General features: G+C 46.6%; 4 protein-coding genes across 10 annotated transcripts; 3 read left to right on the top strand and 1 right to left on the bottom strand.

Annotated features, from left to right (window-relative positions):
* Window positions 1-427: 427 nt before the first annotated feature.
* Window positions 428-7,010, top strand: LOC117859589 (zinc finger CCCH domain-containing protein 55). Its single transcript, XM_034742722.2, has 5 exons — window positions 428-473; window positions 1,120-1,215; window positions 3,176-3,726; window positions 4,180-6,469; window positions 6,580-7,010. Exons 3-5 carry the CDS (start codon window positions 3,272-3,274, stop codon window positions 6,607-6,609), a joined length of 2,775 nt encoding a protein of 924 aa, XP_034598613.1. The 5' UTR covers window positions 428-473; window positions 1,120-1,215; window positions 3,176-3,271; the 3' UTR covers window positions 6,610-7,010.
* A 150-nt stretch (window positions 7,011-7,160) lies between these two features.
* Window positions 7,161-9,714, top strand: LOC117859590 (F-box/LRR-repeat protein At3g59210). Of its 7 annotated transcripts, none has more exons than XR_011898594.1 (5): window positions 7,161-7,432; window positions 7,791-8,430; window positions 8,640-8,666; window positions 8,759-8,917; window positions 9,081-9,222. XR_011898594.1 is itself a non-coding variant. In XM_034742728.2 (5 exons), exons 1-5 carry the CDS (start codon window positions 7,355-7,357, stop codon window positions 9,486-9,488), a joined length of 1,344 nt encoding a protein of 447 aa, XP_034598619.1. In that variant the 5' UTR covers window positions 7,161-7,354; the 3' UTR covers window positions 9,489-9,714. The 7 variants fall into 7 exon arrangements, 6 of the variants coding, with proteins under 6 accessions (XP_034598619.1, XP_034598617.1, XP_034598618.1 ...); XM_034742728.2 differs by having other exon boundaries at window positions 8,608-8,666; window positions 9,081-9,714; XM_034742726.2 differs by having other exon boundaries at window positions 8,608-8,681; window positions 9,081-9,714.
* A 3,395-nt stretch (window positions 9,715-13,109) lies between these two features.
* On the top strand, window positions 13,110-15,150 carry LOC117859512 (DIMBOA UDP-glucosyltransferase BX8). Its single transcript, XM_034742633.2, has 2 exons — window positions 13,110-13,663; window positions 14,106-15,150. Exons 1-2 carry the CDS (start codon window positions 13,195-13,197, stop codon window positions 14,990-14,992), a joined length of 1,356 nt encoding a protein of 451 aa, XP_034598524.1. The 5' UTR covers window positions 13,110-13,194; the 3' UTR covers window positions 14,993-15,150.
* Window positions 15,151-15,329: 179 nt separating this feature from the next.
* LOC117859511 (DIMBOA UDP-glucosyltransferase BX9) lies at window positions 15,330-16,967 on the bottom strand. Its single transcript, XM_034742632.2, has 2 exons — window positions 16,373-16,967; window positions 15,330-16,277 (listed from the first exon to the last, which is right to left on the bottom strand). Exons 1-2 carry the CDS (start codon window positions 16,875-16,877, stop codon window positions 15,391-15,393), a joined length of 1,392 nt encoding a protein of 463 aa, XP_034598523.1. The 5' UTR covers window positions 16,878-16,967; the 3' UTR covers window positions 15,330-15,390.
* Between the last annotated feature and the right edge of the window lie 896 nt (window positions 16,968-17,863).

Raw genomic sequence — 17,863 nt, 5'->3', positions numbered from 1 at the left:
CGCAGACAACAATTCGTCGGTCGTTTGGCGTTTGCTGCATCACACACAGGTGCAGACAACTGACTGGTACGCCGGGCCCCATACCAACTCAAAGCACACCCCGAGCCGTCGGATAGAGCACGTGCGCTCACGCTGACGTGGGAAGCCGCTCTTTTCGATTTCGAACCGGAAAACTAAATAATCAGAGAGAGAAAAAAAATCAAAAGGAAAAATAAGGCCCGTCGCCCCACGCCACGCAGCCCTAACGAATCCAGCCGCTCTCCCCGTTCCCCTCCCCCACGCCGACCCGCCGCCGAAACGCCTCCCCTTCCCCACGCCGCCGCCGCCACTGCCCTCGCCCTCGCCCTCCGCGCAATTGGCCGAGACCCTCCGCGCAAGTGGCCGTCCTCCTCTTCCCCCTACTCGGCTGGCGCCGCGTCGGGTGGCGCGGAGTGGAGATCCGCCCGCGCCTTGACTGGTGCCTTCGCTAGGCGGTAAGGAACCCTAGCCCTTGTTTCGCGCCGACGGATTCCTCGCCCGTGCTTGCTACCCCGCGGAATCTTCTCTTTCCGTCGCTCGAAGTTAGCTCCGGCTCTATATTTCTATACCAAAGCTGATATTTTTTTGAACCTCGCCTTGGTGCCCGAGATTTGCTCTAGGGTTTACGCGCGCACCCCGTGTTTGCAAACGGGAGGGTTTGGATTCTTTGGGGTGTCTTTTTCGGTGCGGATGGTACGGGTAATGCGCTGCGTTCCGACGCTGTTAAATCTGTTTCCTTTCTTCTAGTGATAGGCTATGCGTCAGGATTGGGCCTTCGCATTGTGTTGCGGCCTTGCGGGACCACTTTGGCTTGGCTGATTCCAAATTCTCCTCGTCTGCAATTGAACTCAATGCATCGTATCCTGTTCACCCAATTTCTTTTCACCACGTACGTAGTGAATATTGTTCGTGAGATGGGACATGCTCTTGCCACTTGCATAATTTAGGTTTGCTGGTGGGTTGTGTGCCTGGATTTTGACCGTAACTAGTCCAAGCCAGAATAAAATGCCTTCTTTCTGTTTTCAGTCTTTTAGTGTTTCGTTTGGTGCATTCTAATCTGCCGCGGTTTTAACAAGCTGATTTCTGTGCCTTGTTTGTCAGATGGACAGTAAGCGGTGTAAGGTCTCATGAATTCTGCCAGGCGATCAGGAGAGGTCTGACGAATCATCTCAGGGACACTGCCGGCTACAGTTTCAGGTTGGTACCTCTTGTGTCGTTCTTCCTGTCTCAACAAGCAAATTATGCGATCCTATGTTTCATGGTTTGATTACTAGCTTGTTCAATGGGATACCCTAAGACACTCTGTTTGCCATTGTTCTTAAAAGAAACCACTCTTTCTGGATAATATGTACTTGCCAGTATATTCAATACACCATTATAGGTCTGTCCGTGTTGGCTAGTCTTTTCGTCGTATTTTTCCTGCCTTCATTTGTGATTATCATTGACTCGTCTGCTGTCAGAAAATAGGCTGGATTCTTTAGTTGTCGGTATGTAATATAATTCACCTTAGGAAGCATAAAGTCCACGTGCTTCACTTTTGTAAGTTTGCCTGCAAAGTCAACCATGAACAAACTGTTGTTGTTGATAATGCAAATACTGCAACAACATGTTTCTTGCAAAATCTTACTAACTTAGCAATCCTACTTTGTTTCTTTGACTTTAAGAGGAAACTGGTTACGATGGTAGGTTGGTACTGGGTAGGGGGTTAGGCAAACTTAACCTTGTTATAAGGTTGTCATGTGCCTAGAAATGTCACTGAGAGATGGTTGTCATACTGAGAAAGCAGAAGGAATTCATGGCAGCTGATAGAATTATCTTTCTCATATGCAGGAAGGATTTTGTAAATGCCACTTTTTGGAGTTACTGGCCTTTTGGTTTAGCCCTCAAGATTCTAGCTAGCAATTATCTAAAGAAACAAATGAAATGTTAATAGCCACCAAGTTGGCAAAGTCATCGGAAAACAGCAATTGAGGGAAAACTTCACTGTAATGCTAACAATAGCAGTGCCCTGCCCAGGTCATGACAATCAGAGCCAGTAGCAACTGAACCTTAAGTATCCACCAAGTTTGGCAAAACTGCTGGAACTCAATAGTTGATGCAACTTGTCGATGCCCAAGATTTCTGCAGTTGCTGCTTGAAATATTTTCTGGATAGTCAGGACTTAATTTTGTAGATGTATGTTTTGTCAGTGTGGTGGCCTGTAGTCCTCTTATTATTATCTGTAAAGGATGTATGGTCTATTTGAAATGTAATGATAAGTTGCACAAAAGAAATTTCTTTGATGTGTCTTGATATGGAAACACCCTGGCGAATGAAAATTGAAATGTTTGTGATAATCCTGGTTGTGGAATTGCTTGTATAAAAGTATTCATGAGTCAGCTAGTTCCCAATCTGTAGAAAATGCTGTGATGCCTATTCAGCTGTTAACTCTTGCCATCCAGAATTCTTGGCTTTAGTTTCTGACGATGATGACATTGAAAAAGATGCAACCGGTAGTCTTAAAAACAAGAAACTGTAAAGAGAAGTAGGAAATACGACCAATTAATCGATGGAATTAATAAATGACAATGCGCTGCTAACACAAATTTCCATGTTTGCAAACAACACATTCATTCCTCTTTGCACTTGAACTGCACTTCGTGTATGATTTTCCCATGGACTTTGCTTCCTTTGTGTTTCCTCAAACTCGTGTTACTGTGGTTGCTCCATTGCATGGTAGACAATCTCCTGTTGTTGCCTATGCCACTGACTTAGATGCTGCACTATCTTTTTGTTCTTGATGAATTCTGCTCATGAGGGCTAGAGTCATGGGATTTTAAGACACCGTGCCTGGTTTATTTTTGGCATGAAAGAGTTAGGATCCGTTACTAAATTTTTGAGCAACAAACAGCTGCCATGTGGTAGGAAGCGTACTTGTGGAGTTGGCTAGCCACAGCTTGCCAATGGGTGTTCATAATTGGCTTAAATTGTTTTTTCGACATGCAAACTTCGTTACAGTTTTGATTTGAAGATTTAGAATGGGCTTTAGGAGATAATTTCATTTTCATATTCCTGTCAGTTATTACTGGTTTTGTGCCTGGCTTCTCAAGCTTTTAATGTCGTAGCAGTATGTTCCTTGATTAATTGTAACTATATACATATTCCTTGGCTATTTCAGAGTTTCAGAAGAATTTTTGCAAGGAGGAAGGGGATCTTGTTCTTGAAATTACTTGGCATCCATTTTCTTTTTTCATATTAGTAAAGAAGGGACAAAATGGCTGGTGATAGTAGGAAACAGCGTTCCAAGTGGGATGCGAAAGAAGGACCTCATGATATAGTTGAGATCAGCGAAGATGAGTCTCTTCCTGATAAGACAGGTGGTCACCGTAAAGGTGATGTACACCCAAAACCTGATACCTCCATGCACCATGGTGGTGCTGGACATGAGAAGGAACAGGCTGATGGGTTCAATAAAGATACCAAGGAATTGCAACCTAAGGCACCCTCTGAAAGACCACAGCTTCTCAGAGCGGCTGATGAGCGTGATGAGTGGAGCAAGGCAGCTGCTAACCAAGGCATGAACAGATATGCAGATGACAGAAGACGCGGTGATGGATGGGGTACAGCTCGTAATCGTGGTTATTCTTCTAGGGCGCCTTCTGATCCAGATGCATGGAGGCCTCGTAGTCGCAGTCCATCTCCAAGAGGGGTTTGGAATAGATCACGCAGGTATGATTGAACAACTAATTTTATTGACTGTGCAAGTATTGGCACTTTGGTTTTGTGTTCCATGCGCATAGTGTTCAAGCAACTTAAAATGCTATGTCTGGGTCAAATTTATATTATGGAAGCATCCAAGATGGAATTTACAAGAATTGTGTAAATTAAGTTGAGGCCACTAGGTTTCCTGGCTTTCCACCTGTACTTGTACTCAAGCAGCATGCTGTATTCCTTCCACTACCAACTGCAAGGAGTTGAAAAATGTGGGCCTTTGATAATATATGTTGTACTTGTGAAGAATCTCTCTCCAGTTTTAATCAATCTTGATCTGGAAGATGGTATATTATCTTAAAATTCATTCACAACTTCTACTAGAATTTACTATTTGTAAATTGTAATGTCATCGAAAGACTTAGTATGCTAGCAGTACCTTTTCTTTACACTGTGTGTTTCTGTTAACAGGAACAGAAGTCGTTCCAGAAGCAGAAGCAGAAGCAGAAACAGGAGTAGGAGCAGAAGCAGGAGTATAGGGCGAGGCAGGGGAAGGAGCAGAAGTCCTTATTTTGCTGATCGTGGACCTGAGTGGAGGGTTGAGAGAGGCAGAACATCTGGAGGGCCTGCTCTGCCCTGCAGAGATTTTGTGGCTGGCAGGTGCAGAAGAGGCACGAATTGCAGGTTCCTTCATGAAGATGGAGGGCAGAGGCCATTTGAAGATCATTATCCTGCTGACCCAAGGGAAAGATATGGGTTTCAGAACAAGGAATTCATGGATTCACGAGAACCAAATGACTATTTGCGTAATAGGCAATCTCGAGATCATTATGATGATGGGCCATGGGAAAGATCTGAACCCCGAAGGGATTATCGGTCTACTGAACAATGCTATAATTTTGCCAAAGGGAGGTGTGCTAGAGGTGCTAGCTGCCGATTTGCTCATGGTGATTCTGCTTCTCATGGTGGATGGAGAGATGAGGCTAGGGAAAGTGTCCATGATAGAGTTGGCCCTGATTCATCCTATGGGAATAGGACTGAGCACCGTAGGGTAAATAAAAACCCTTGTAAGTTTTTTGCTGAAGGTCGATGTCGCCGTGGTGAAAATTGTCCATATCTCCACGAGGAAGCTCCCCAGAGTCAGATAGGAGTGAGTGCACCTGATGAGCCTTTGAATTACAGTGATGGGCGTTCAGCAAGAGGAGACTACTCAAACTGGGGTGAACAAAATAATGCTATGCGTGCAACTTCTCAGATTTTATCCAGGGATGACAGGGAAAATCCTATTTCTCAGAGTATTGGCAGAAATGATTCTCATTATGAGTACGAGAACCGGCTTTCAAAAGATGCTGGAAAGAGTCAGTACCAGATTATTCCTCAGGAAGATTTTCGTTCACAAGTGGAAAATAAACATGAAGTTGCTGTTTCACAACAGCCACAGTTATTAACTCCTGTCCAGATTACTGCAGATAACATGAATAATGAGAACATATCCGGCATGGGCGGTCAGAATGCTCCTGCAACAGAGATGAGCATGCAATCGGGTATGCATAGTGCTAATATAATAGCAGAGCAAAGCCTTGGACAAATACTTCAGAGACATGACGCGATTCCTCATATTCCTGGGCCATCAACTCTTCCAGTCACCACCCAATTGCAGAAGGTTGCATCCTCATTCCATTCGAATAGCCATGCGCAACAGAGCAACTTTCCTGTACAACAGAACAGGCAAGAGCAATTTGTAGTTCCACAGGCATCTGCAAATAATACTCCCAGCACGCAGGGCCAGCCGGTTGCTCCTAATATGGGGCATGGCCAACATGGCTATGGTCTAGAGCCACAGGCACTGCCAAATCCCTCTGCACATAATGGACATAATTTCAGTGTTGCCAGTCAAGTTCCACAGAATCTTCCAACAACTGTGCTTCAGGCAACAGTCGACATCCCCAGGCTAAGTCAAGACAGTAGTTCTCAAAGCATACGAAACATGCAGAATTTCCAGCCTCCAAATATGCAAAATCAACCCTTGCAAGGGTTACCTCTTGTGCCAACTTCCAGCTCAACTGATGTGGCTGGAGTTCCTGTTTCTCACAATGCAGCAAAAAGTGAAGAAGTTAGCCGCGTTACTGCATCCTTGGCACAGTACTTTGGAAATACCGCTTTTGGTACTGGTACAGTTGGATTACAATCATCACAGCCTAATGTTAATTCGAGCCTGATGGCCACTTCATCTGCTGCACCTCCAGCTGTCCAACCCAATCAGTGGCCCTGGGCGCAGCAACAAACAGGCATAGTCCAACCTGGTCTTGCTGTTCCATCTGAACAGCAGCAGCAGGCTCCCCAGACATTCCAGATGCCAATCGCCCTCGGTATTAGTAATGGTAACTCTATGCACTTACCTCATGGAGGTGCACCGTCTGGTCCTGCTGCCGCTGCTTCAGTGGTCAATGAAACTGTGCCTCCAGAAAGTAAGAAAGGAGAGAACAAAGATAGTGACGCTGAGGCTCATGAGGATGGTGATAATAAGAAGAGCAAGGACTCCAAGACACTGAAGATGTTCAAGGTTGCACTTGCGGACTTTGTGAAGGAAGCACTGAAGCCTACATGGAAAGAGGGTCAGATGAGCAGGGAGGTCCATAAAACCATCGTGAAGAAGGTTGTCGACAAAGTTACAAGCACGGTGGAAAATACACCTCCAACGAAAGAGAAGATCGAGATCTACATGTCCTACTCCAAAGAAAAACTAAATAAACTCGTACAGGTCAACCTCAGCCCCCTCCTTCATCGTATCCCTTTACTCTTCACTCAACTTCATTTTCAGCTCATTCCTGTGCTCCAAGTCTCTAACCGAGCCGTGCTAATTGCTTGCAGGCATATGTTGGCAAGTATGCCAAGGCGTAACATTTCACGAATAACATTGCTCCAAGTCTGAGGTTGAAATTACTGAAAGCGCCACATTATGCGATCAAAAGGTTTAGGATTCTTCTGTAAAATAGTGGTGCGCTGGCGCTTCACACCCAGGTTTTGCTTGCAGTTTGAGAGTTTATAGTGTTGCTTGGTTAGACGGACAGGTGGTGCCGCTGCTAGCGCGCGATGGCGCCAAACTTCTCAGCTGTAACTTTTGTAGAAGATTTATTTGAAGATTGGACTTTATGTAGCGAAGTACGCAAGGTGTGGACTATAGGAGATAAACTTACATGTGGTGTGGTGTGTGCTCAGCAAGTCAGCAATCAGCATGCCTCTGAGTTCTACTTCCTGGTTTGTGTGATACTCGGTTGAATCGTGACTGGTTTATGTCTCAATTTCGATTTGCCTTCTCCCTGTATGTATCACTGTACTACTGATTGTGGTCAGTAGTTGCAGAGATTAATAACGTGAGGATTACTGTCGTCTGCCTGTTGGTTAAGTGCAGAGAGAGCCTTCAAGGGCTGTCGGTTCAGTTGCGCCCGCGGCGGCCCAGTATGTGTAGCCCAATAGCACAAGGCCTGCCTTTTGGTTTTGGGCCTTATGTGCGGCCCAGCGCGCCTAGCAGGGACCAACTAGCGCACTCTATGCGTAGTAGCCTGCGGGGACGGGGAGGCGGCGGCGCCTGCCGGAAGTTTGCAGCAGCCTACGGCGGAGGAGGCGGCGGCCGGCGGGGAAGCGGATGAGGATGGAGCGCCACCGCGTTGCTACCGACGACTCGCTCAACCCCTCCTCCTCCCACATAGACGACCTCCCCGAGGTAAACTCTCTCCCCCTCTTCCCCTGCCTTGCCCTGTGTCTCCTCTCCGATCCTTTCGTAGGGTACTAGGGTAGGTTGGGGAATCTATGCTATCAGATACATAATCGGCTAGCGGAGTTTTGCTCTCAATTTTGTTTTCCTGTTCCTGCAAATCCACGTTTATCATGCTATCTTATATGTTCCTGTGTCCGATTTGCATGTCCTCAGTTTACCTTGCAAAATATATAGAAGAGCGGTTTATGATATTTTAACGAAGGCAGTGTTTAAAGCACTGTGTGATCTGTGGTCATCGCGATTCACGCCTACCATGCAGTTTTTTTCATAGCTCTCAACCCTTGCACATTCTTTCTTGCCACAGGAAATCCAAACTCTTGTTTTGTCACTGCTGTCACTGAAAGAGGCTGCAAGGACTAGCATTGTGTCAAGAAAATGGAGACCGCTCTGGACACGCCACCCTAACCTGAGCTTTGATGGCACTAGAAACCGGTCCAATGACGAGGATTGTGTCAAAATAGAAAGAGCAGAGTTCATTGAGACAGTCAATTCTATTGTTCAGCAGCACAGTGGAGTAGGGCTCAATAGGTTCTGCATCAGGTGCGGCATAGAGAAGGAGTCCTCGGATCATCTTGATAGGTGGATTTGCTTTGCCACTGCAGCAAGGGCAAAGACCATAGACATTAACCTGTTGCCAAAAGGGTGTATCAGAAGACCAACCAAAGGAGATTATCACTTCCCTCTTGAGGCTTTAGGTGCTCGAGATGGTCCTTTTATCCAGTCCTTGCTTCTCACCCATGTCTCTATAGAGCCGTACTCAGATGTATGTGGCTTTACAAAACTCAGAAGGCTTCTTTTGCATTCTGTTCAAATCACTGGAGATCTTGCAGGCTTGCTATTAAACTGTTCTAGTCTTGAGGATTTAGAGCTCATCGCGTGCTCTGGCTTGACTGATCTGATTATACCACACCAACTGGATAAACTTAGACATTTGCTACTTTCAGGTATGTGTGTCCAGATGGTTGATTTTCATGTTCCTGGTCTTGCTCATTTTAATTACAAAGGGGATGTGGTTCCTATAGCACTTCATGGTTGCTCAAAACTAGAGAAGGCAATAATAATGTTTAAAAATTACAAAGTAGTGGGCCATGCATTCACTGCAATTCATGGTATTTCAGCAGTGAAGGTGCTAAACATGCGTGCTGCTATGCAGGAAGATCATCCAGTCTGGGGCTCACAAGTACCTGCCTACCTGGTGTATATATATGTTCTTTACTTGACTGACAGTTCTTCAAGCAGAGTTGCTGATATTTTTTTTGGGTCATGTTTCAGGTGCAAATGGTAACAAGACCAACATGCATGTTTATGAGTTTGAGGCACTTAACTTGTGAAATAAAAATCCACACTTATCGTCCAAATAGCCACAGTGGACTCCTTCAACTGGCTAGCTATTTGGAATTTGCACCCCAGCTGGAGATACTGCAAGTGCATGTGAGTGGTACTCTTTTGTTGATTTTGCAGATTTACATAGAATGCACATAGAGTCCATTAATTTGCGCATAACGCAGATCTCATACTTTTAAGATTTATTTTTGGGAAAGAGCGAACCTAGTACAGTATGTTGACTAACTGTGCATGGTGATTTCTGAAACAGATGTTCTATTATAAGTTTAGCAGCTCCTGCTGGAAAGGGGAGGTGACAGGGAAGGGGATCTCCTTTATGCACGGCCTTGATCACCTCAAGTCGGTCTACATGAGTGGGTTCCGCGGTTTCCGGGCTCAGGTGGAGTTCCTGTGCGGCATCCTGGCGAAGGGCGACGCGCTTGAGCATGTAACCATAGAACCACAGGTGAAATTACGATGCGCTCGCATGGTGAACGTGTTCATCCTTGAGTGGGAGATCAATGAGTGGGCGCGTCGTCTCTCCGAACGGTTTGGTAAAGCGATCACCGTCGCACCACCCGTCCGAGAGCCGTTGGGCCTGTTCGCTTCAGCTTATAAGCCGGCTGAAAAGCTGAAACGGCTGATTTGTTGTGAGAGGAAAATACTGTTTGATGGCTGATAAGCTGGCTGAATAAGTTGAAGCGAACAGGAAGTGATGTCATGTACCGTGTCTTTTTTTTGGGGGGTTTCCCTGAGTAAATTATGTCTGCATTAACCTTGGACGGGGTCTTAGATTTGGTGCGGCACCTTTTTAGTATTTTTGGTTCATAACATGAACTTCTCAACAGATCGTACGTGTGGTGTGTTGCCGGATATAAAAAGTTATGGCTGTTGCTCTTTTCTCACTGTACCCTTTTACAGAATATCTGTTCGTTTAGAGATTGAAATTGTCTGAAAGTGAAAATGTGCAACGTTTGGATCACATGTATGGATTGGGAGAGGAAAGTTACACGCTGCGCTGTGTTCTGATGTGCTCATCTATTCATATCTGATAATTCTCTCGGTTTGAGCACTGGGTACTACTGCATCAACGTAGCTACTGACTGCGATTAACCTGTGGATTACTGCTGTCTGATCCTTCAAACAGATTGTTAATTGTGCCTCTTCAAGTGCAATGGTGTCTCAGTTTGTTAAATTTTCTTTTACTATACTATCGTTTCTAGTCAATGAAAAGGTACAAGAGTCACTATTACGCAAGCCTTGATGCTTAGCACTGTTACGCAATGTAATAGCTAATGGCAATGCAAAGCGCTTGATTAAAGAAATGAGCCAGCACTGAACTTGAAACGCCATGCGTCGTTTGATGCTTCGGCTGGGGTACATGATGGTTGGCAGCACTGCACTGTGGTGTATAAATAGAAAAGTTTGACCCCTGTGAATGTGAGATATAGGACACACAGAGAATAACACACGAGAATGAAAGTAGTATAGTTCTCCTATCATCAAGAGAACTAGAAAGGGAAGAAGGAAGAGAGGAGAGAAATCTCCAAGATGCAAGGAGCCAACATGGCGCAAGACTTGCACATGAACAGACAAGCTGTGCGATGCACACATGAAAGATTGTTTTATTTCAGTTAAATCATTTTGTGCTAATACGTACGATCTTGTTATGCTTCTCAAAGCTTTCCAGAATTCTCTGTAATCTCCCAGTTCCTACCTCTATCCTCCCTGAAGTTTACCCTGAGTTGACTTGATTTAGCCACAAATTGATGCGTGATTTGCATGAATATATACTAGAGGTCCATGACACCAATTTTTTTAGAAAAGGGAATATGCATTAATATTCCAGCCTTTGTGACGATTGATACATATAGCTATCCATTATTACAAACAAGATCATGATCCAATGAAAGTGAAAGAACTTAAGAAGACAATCATAACATCCATCGTGCTTATGTCAAATAAAAAGGTAGTCTATTACTAGAACACCAGCCGTTTGAGGAAAAAATTTCCATAACCACCGTGTTTGAGGAAAAAATTTCCATGACCACCGTCTAAGCACAGGACACCCCCAGTTTATACGGGATCTTTCTCCTTCCTTTTGCAGCAGCGCACAAAAATAGCACCAATGTGTTCCTCTGAAAACTACCCGCATAGATGAAAAAACTCGTGTCTTGTTAAAAACCTCATCATTTCAGCTGATCCAAATTTCCCAACACATAGAACATGCCCCACCAAGTTTATCATGTAGCAATTCATCAGCTGTGAAATCATCGTATTCTTCACAATCAAAGTTTATGCATTGCCAACTCAAATCCAACTTGGGCAATGGTTTGCCTTACATATTTTATATGTTTTTACATTAAGGAAAATATCCGGTCTTCAACATTCACATGTGAATATGAATGTCTACGACCACAAAGAAACAATTCTAGCCACATAGCCAGAAACTAAACGAGTACTTAGACTCCGAGTCTCAAACCGAGGAACACAAAAGACAAGAAAGAAATACATTAAGAAAGAAAGGTTGAAAGACTAAGCTTCGAACTTCTTATACATCCTTCCTTCAACTTTGCTTTGGTCCTTATGCAGTAACAAACGCCTCACATCAGTTATCTTCTTAGAAACTTTAGATGTTAGGATCGTTGATGGTCATGTGCTGTCTAGTAATCCTTGTCATCTAGAAACCGCACTGAGTCGATCTCTACCACAAATACAAATTGGAACCGCCATCGCTCTAAGCTGAACATGGTATCACCATCAAGGACTCCAAGACGACACCTCAAGAGTAAAGCAACATCAAGATCATGCCACCGCCCGAACCAACATGTCGGTTCTTTAGTTTTCACCTGGATCTGTCCCTAGAGGTTGAGGTCCTTACGGCAACGCCTTCAAGAAGGAAAATGATACCCATGGCACCATCGTCACTAGCAAACAATCCAGGATCGAGCTAGGCTTTCGCCCGAGAACCTGCACACCCAAGAAACGCACTGCACGGCAACCGACGACCTCTGGACGCTCCACCAGATCCTGCCTCTGCCAAGCAACCAAGGACGCCCATTAGGGAGACTACCTGACACGGTGGCGGCAACCAAAAGGCCGCCCATTGCCCCCCACCTGGAAGACAACTAGAAGGGGTGGCGGCAATTGGAGGCGAGCACCCCCCTCCCCCCACCCACGGTGGTGGCCACCGGAGGCGAAGAAGATGCCATCCACCCGGAGTTCAAATATCCAAACCAGGAGAGGTCAGCTCGGACGAGCCCACCCTCACCGCCGCTACCAGTGGCAACCGGATCTAGGTTTTCTTGGGGAAGGATAACTCGGGGGAGAGGATAAACGCGTGGAAGGAGGCCTCACCGCTGCCGTCCTTGTGCCCGCGCGGGCTTCCGGCGGTGGCGAGGTGGAGGGATGGGAGGTGGGAGGGGCTGCAAGGGTGTGGCAGCCTGGCCGCCCCTAGGACGACGCGAGCGGATGGGCTTGTAACAAAGGTCAACTCGAAATTCTTACATATTTTATATAACCAAGTCAAATAGGTGAGCTCTGAGAAAATAAAAGTAAAATAGTATATACAAAGTGAAAATTGCTGGCACCAAAGAGCATGTGGAAAGCAAAAGAGCTCACATGCACATGAAATGGAGCAAATAACGTACCCCATGTGGGTTTATTCATGAGTAGTGGCAAAAGAGCAAGGAAACAAAACTCCGTGATGTCCAGACATTTCAGTGAACTACAATATCGGCTTGCATCGGCGTATATGAGAGTAGAAAAAAATTAAGGTCTTCATGCTTGTATGTTCTTTGGACTAAAACAGCCTTGAATCATCATCATGCACATGCTCGACGACCATATGGCGCTCTAGTGGCTGGAACTTCCCCCCAAATTAGGACAAGGGAGTGTTTGGACATCAGGTGCTAAACTTTAGTTGTGTCACATCGGATGTTCGGATGCTAATTTAGAGGACTAAATATATTTAAATTAAAAAACTAATTGCAGAACCCCTAATTCACGAGACGAATCTATTAAAACTAATTAATCCATAATTAGCAAATAGTTATTGTAGCACCACATTGTCAAATCATGGAATAATTAGGCTTAATAGATTCATCTCGCGAATTAGACTCCATCTGTGCAATTAGTTTTGTAATTGACCTATGTTTAATATTTCTAATTAGTATCAAACATTCGATGTGATAGGTGTTTTTAACACTTACGAGCCAAACAGCCCCGCCAACCCACGTCAGATGCCGCAAAACGAAAAATGCTACTTTTTTCACCTTTCCACGTGATCCTGTCCCAACTTTTCGTCTTTCTCACGCTTGTACACATCGAGTCGAGTTCTCCCTCTCCCTCTCCCTCTCCCTCCCTCTCTCTCTCTCTACCTGGCCATGACTCCAAGCGACGCTCCCGGTGGCTGCCCTCGCGTGGTCCTATTCCCCCTCCCCTACCAGGGCCACATCGAACCCATGCTCCGGCTCGCAGCGGCGTTCCACGCCCGTGGCCTCGCCATCACCGTCGTGCACACCGAGACCCGCGCGCCGGACCGCCGGAAGCTGCCCGTGGACTACGACTTCGTGTCCATCAGGGACGGCGTCCCGCCGGAGCTCGCCGAGTCGAGCGACGTTGCGCCGTTCGTCCTCACGCTGAACAGGAGCTGCGCTGCGCCGTTCAGGGAGTACCTCGCCGGCGCGCGCGACGTCGTCTGCGTGGTCGCCGACGTGGACTGGTTCGCGCCGCTTGGCGTTGCGAGGGAGCTCGGCGTTAAGGCGCTCCCTCTGATGACCAGCAGCGCGGCCAAGTTCAGGATGTACTTGGCGTTCCCGCTTCTGGAGGAGAAAGGCTATTTGCCCATCCGAGGTATGGAGTTTGCTGCCTTGCTCAGTGACCAGTTGACCATGTGGATGAACAATTAGCATCCGGGGTTCTTCGTCCTTATAACATTCAATTTCCGCATCCAATTGTGCTATCTTGAATACAAATTTAAAGATATTGATATCAAGATGGGGGTCAGATCGTCAAAGATATGATTTTTATTTACCAAAGGCAACTTTCCCATACCTAGATTACTTAAAAGATACCGTGCTCCAAACATTTTCAAGCTCACGAATTGAATGCAAGACATATTGTGGAGTCAATTGGAATTCATATATAAGGGTATTGAAGTACCAAATTCACATTGTTATCCTGGTACCTTTCTATGATTATTAGAAATGCTCAATCTACTTTCTCCATGTACTTTAATTACCCAATAATTGGTTCCATGATAGAAAATACAGTGACATTGAAATCATTTTCGCAGAGTCGAATTTGGACACGGACGTCAAGGAGCTCCCTCCTTTGCTCGTAAGGGACTTGCATCATGAGAGGGACGCCACTCGGCACCGCGCCTACGCAGACCTGCTCACTCACATGGTTGCTGAAGCACGACAGTCATCAGGCCTCATACTCAACACGTTGGATGCCATCGAGGGCACGGACATTTCCAACATCTGCCAGGACATCGTTGTCCCGGTGTTCGCCGTCGGCCCCCTCCACATCCTCTCACCGTCCGTGGACAGCAGCTTGCTGCTCCAGGACCGAAGCTGCATCGAATGGCTGGATGCGCAGCCACCAAGCTCCGTGATATACGTCAGCTTCGGGAGCTTGGTGTCCATCGATGCGCACGAGCTCACGGAGATGGCCTGGGGACTGGCTGGCAGCAAGCGCTCCTTCCTGTGGGTGGTCCGCCCGAGGCTGGTGCGTGGATGCGAGTCCAGCGAGCTTCCTGCTGAGCTGCGGGAGGAGGTACGGGGCAGAGGGCGGATCGTGAGCTGGGCTCCGCAGCAGGAGGTGCTGAAGCACCCCGCGGTGGGGGCCTTCCTGACGCACTGCGGGTGGAACTCGACGCTGGAGAGCATATTGGGAGGCGTGCCGATGATATGCAGGCCACTGGGGGGAGACCAGCTGTGCAACGCCAGGTACGTGTGCCAAGTGTGGAAGGTTGGGGTCAGATTGGTGGAGGTGGAGAACCAGCTGACGAGAGGGGACGTCCAGTTGGCTGTAGAGAGACTGATGGGCCGAGAGGAAGGAGACAGGATCAGAGAAAGGATTAGAGATTTGAGGGATGCAGCAGTGAAATGCACTTCCAAAGGTGGATCTACCGATGCATCCTTGCAACGTCTAGTGGATTTCATTGTCTCACCGTAGTGTGTACTTTTGCATACTTTATGATATATGTATGGTGATGATAGGAACTTAATTGTTTTTGCTCCTTGTTCGTGAGCATCATTCCTGTCAGAGTAATATTATTGAACATTTTAAGATTTACATTTTATTTGATTTCAAGTGATAGTTTATCTTGTTCAGTCATGCCGTTGGCCTAGTAATGTGTTCAGGGTATACACTTTTGGCTTCTGAGTGACCACATGCTGAGGGAATCAACACAACCTTTTGAATTACTACAGCTCAGGTCCCCGAATCTGTCGAAACGTTAAATTAGGTTCCTAGTTCAAGGTGGAAATTGAATAAAACTACAAAAGGAAAGTACACGTCCAATCCATGCGTTCCATAGCAATAACAAATACGCTTTGTACCTTCCAAGTGTTTCATAGTGAAAATATGAGATCAGCCAAGTTAAGGAAAGCTGTGTGAGATGATCCACTCTCCTTAATGCCTTTCTCCGCTATCTCTTTCAGGTTCGTCATCCTCTCTCTAATCTCCTTCCCTTCTTTGCTCCCCATCAGTTTCTCAATAGCATCTCTGACCTTCACTCTCTCGAGCTGGTTTTCCACTTGAACCTCCACTCCAACCCTCCAAACGTCGCACACGAACATAGCATTTCCATACTGGTCACCAAAGAAAGGTCGTGATATCATCGGCACGCCTTGTGATATAGCCTCCATCGTCGAGTTCCAACCATTGTGAGTCAAGAAAGCGCAAACTGCAGGGTGAGCAAGCACCTCATCCTGCGGAGCCCAGTCGACGATCCTGCCTCGATCGCCAATCTCTTCCCGAAACCCTTCGGGCAGATCACCGGACTCGAACCCGCGGATGAGGCTCGGCCTGACCACCCAAATGAACGGGCGCTTACTGTCAGCCAGGCCCCAAGCCAGCTCCGCAAATTCGTGCGGGTCCATGGCAGCAAGGCTCCCGAAGCTCACGTAGATAACGGAGCCAGGCGCCTTCGTGTCCAGCCAGTCGAGGCACCGGCGGTCTTGCTGCAACTCGTACAAGCTGCTTTCCACCGGCGGCGAGACCATGTTGAGAGGGCCGATGGGGAACACGGGGATGGACATGTCCTCGCGGATCTTGTCGAGGTCAACCCCCTCGATGGCCTCGACGGTGTTGATTATGAGGCCGGCGGACTGCCGCCCTCCATCAACTGTGTGCCCGAGCAGGCTGGCGAAGTCGGCAAGGCTGCTCGTCTCGATGCGTTGAAGGTCCCTCACACGGAACGGTGGCAGCACGTCGACTGGATCATCCTTGTGCTCCTCTGCCGTGCAAAGAGGAAACAGAGAATTTTTGGTGTCTGGTTGTTAGAATAAGCGTTAGTACTAAACAGCAAACATTTCGATTTGCTGTAGTTACCTTGGACAGGCAAGTAGCACTTCTCAATCAGTGTCGGGTAGACCATGAAGTTCCGGAAGCTCGCAGCACTGCTGGTCATGAGCCCCAGAGCCGGCACGCCGAGCTCCCTCGCCGCCGCCTGCGCCGAGTACCAAATGACGTCTGTAATCACGCACTGGACGCCTCCTGCCTCCTCCTCCTCCTCCTCCTCCTCCTCCCCCGCAAGCAGCGCCGCCAGCCGCTCCTTGAACGGCGCTGCGCAGCTGACGTTCAGCTCCATCACGAGCCTCGCGATGTCCTCCGACCCCACGAGCTCTGTGGGCACATGGACCGGCACCGGCACGAAGCGGTAGTCCGAGGGGTAGTAGGTCGGGTCTGGCGCGCGAAAATCGGTGTGGAACACGGTGACCGCGACGCCGCGCGCGTGCAGAGCGCCGGCGAGGCGGAGCATCGGGTTGAAGTGTCCCTGGTAAGGGAACGGGAAGAACACCACGCGGCGGCCGGCTCGGATGGTGGGCGAGGCCATTCCTGCAATCCTGCCACCTCGATGCAAACGGCTCTCTGGATAAGGACTTTTTTGGCCCGAAACAGGCAAGAGCTGCAAGTGATAAATACGATGGGAGTGGCCGGCAAGGTTAATTACTTTAGCAGAGTGGCCGGCAAATGGTACTTAAACAACTGCTGCTGATACTAAAAAAATGGTTCAAGTGGGCTGACCAGTTCAGAGTTATAGGGCTGCTAACACCCACCAATGCCATCAAAACACAAGAAAAATTAAGAAAATGCACATTTGCTGACTAAAAATCACCTGCAAGTTTAATATACTCTTTGTTGTTAATCTGTAATGTTTATGAGAAGCTAATTAGTTCAACGTCGTAAAGTTAACACCGAAGGGAGTATCTCGTAAACTACATCACCCAAATGTATAAGGCTCAATACAATTTAGATGGTTAGACAATCACTCAATTATTCAAAAAACTTATTTGAAAACAAGAAAAATTAACTCACTTCTTGAAACTAATATTCTCACAAGAGAAAAAAAATGTCCCACTTGATTAGCTATATATGTGCCTGCATTTCCCTAGATCTCTAGTGTTGACTTTATATTTTATTACGACTCTGCTTTTGTAGTGTGATTCGGTCAGTCAATCAGCACTTAAAGTTGGTCATGAACTCATTGTATCAAGTTGCATTGATTGTTTTGATGTATGATGTAATTAAATATATTATTATTCAAAGCTTGTCAGGAGAAAGGATGATTCGCATTTATATAATGGGGTTTTTTCAAGTGAAAACTAAGATTTTATAAACTCCAAGGCCATCTAACAAGCCTCATTGACAGGATCAGGTTCTACTGAACATGCATTTAACCATTTTTTTCGAGTCCCAATTTGAAGCATCCCCGATTATTAAATCAGGATAAAAAGGATACAAATACCCCAATTCTAAGAAGAGCAATACATACATTTACTCATCGTATAGTCGAAGAGTGATACAATTCACTACGTAGAA

This window comes from Setaria viridis, chromosome 6 (assembly GCF_005286985.2).
Source record: "Setaria viridis chromosome 6, Setaria_viridis_v4.0, whole genome shotgun sequence".
Taxonomy (NCBI): domain Eukaryota; kingdom Viridiplantae; phylum Streptophyta; class Magnoliopsida; order Poales; family Poaceae; genus Setaria; species Setaria viridis.
This window is presented reverse-complemented; position numbering and strand designations above follow the sequence as displayed.

Excerpts from the sequence above, each read along its gene's own strand:
- LOC117859511 (XM_034742632.2), bottom strand. The coding sequence starts at position 16,877 with ATGGCCTCGCCCACCATCCGAGCCGGCCGCCGCGTGGTGTTCTTCCCG. Across the intron at positions 16,278-16,372 it reads GTGCTACTTGCCTGTCCAAG|AGGAGCACAAGGATGATCCA; the intron begins GTAACTACAGCA and ends TTTGCACGGCAG.
- LOC117859512 (XM_034742633.2), top strand. The coding sequence starts at position 13,195 with ATGACTCCAAGCGACGCTCCCGGTGGCTGCCCTCGCGTGGTCCTATTC. Across the intron at positions 13,664-14,105 it reads AGGCTATTTGCCCATCCGAG|AGTCGAATTTGGACACGGAC; the intron begins GTATGGAGTTTG and ends TCATTTTCGCAG.
- LOC117859590 (XM_034742723.2), top strand. The coding sequence starts at position 7,355 with ATGAGGATGGAGCGCCACCGCGTTGCTACCGACGACTCGCTCAACCCC. Across the intron at positions 7,433-7,790 it reads ACATAGACGACCTCCCCGAG|GAAATCCAAACTCTTGTTTT; the intron begins GTAAACTCTCTC and ends TTCTTGCCACAG. Across the intron at positions 8,682-8,758 it reads CACAAGTACCTGCCTACCTG|GTGCAAATGGTAACAAGACC; the intron begins GTGTATATATAT and ends GTCATGTTTCAG.
- LOC117859589 (XM_034742722.2), top strand. The coding sequence starts at position 3,272 with ATGGCTGGTGATAGTAGGAAACAGCGTTCCAAGTGGGATGCGAAAGAA. Across the intron at positions 3,727-4,179 it reads GTTTGGAATAGATCACGCAG|GAACAGAAGTCGTTCCAGAA; the intron begins GTATGATTGAAC and ends TTCTGTTAACAG. Across the intron at positions 6,470-6,579 it reads AACTAAATAAACTCGTACAG|GCATATGTTGGCAAGTATGC; the intron begins GTCAACCTCAGC and ends AATTGCTTGCAG.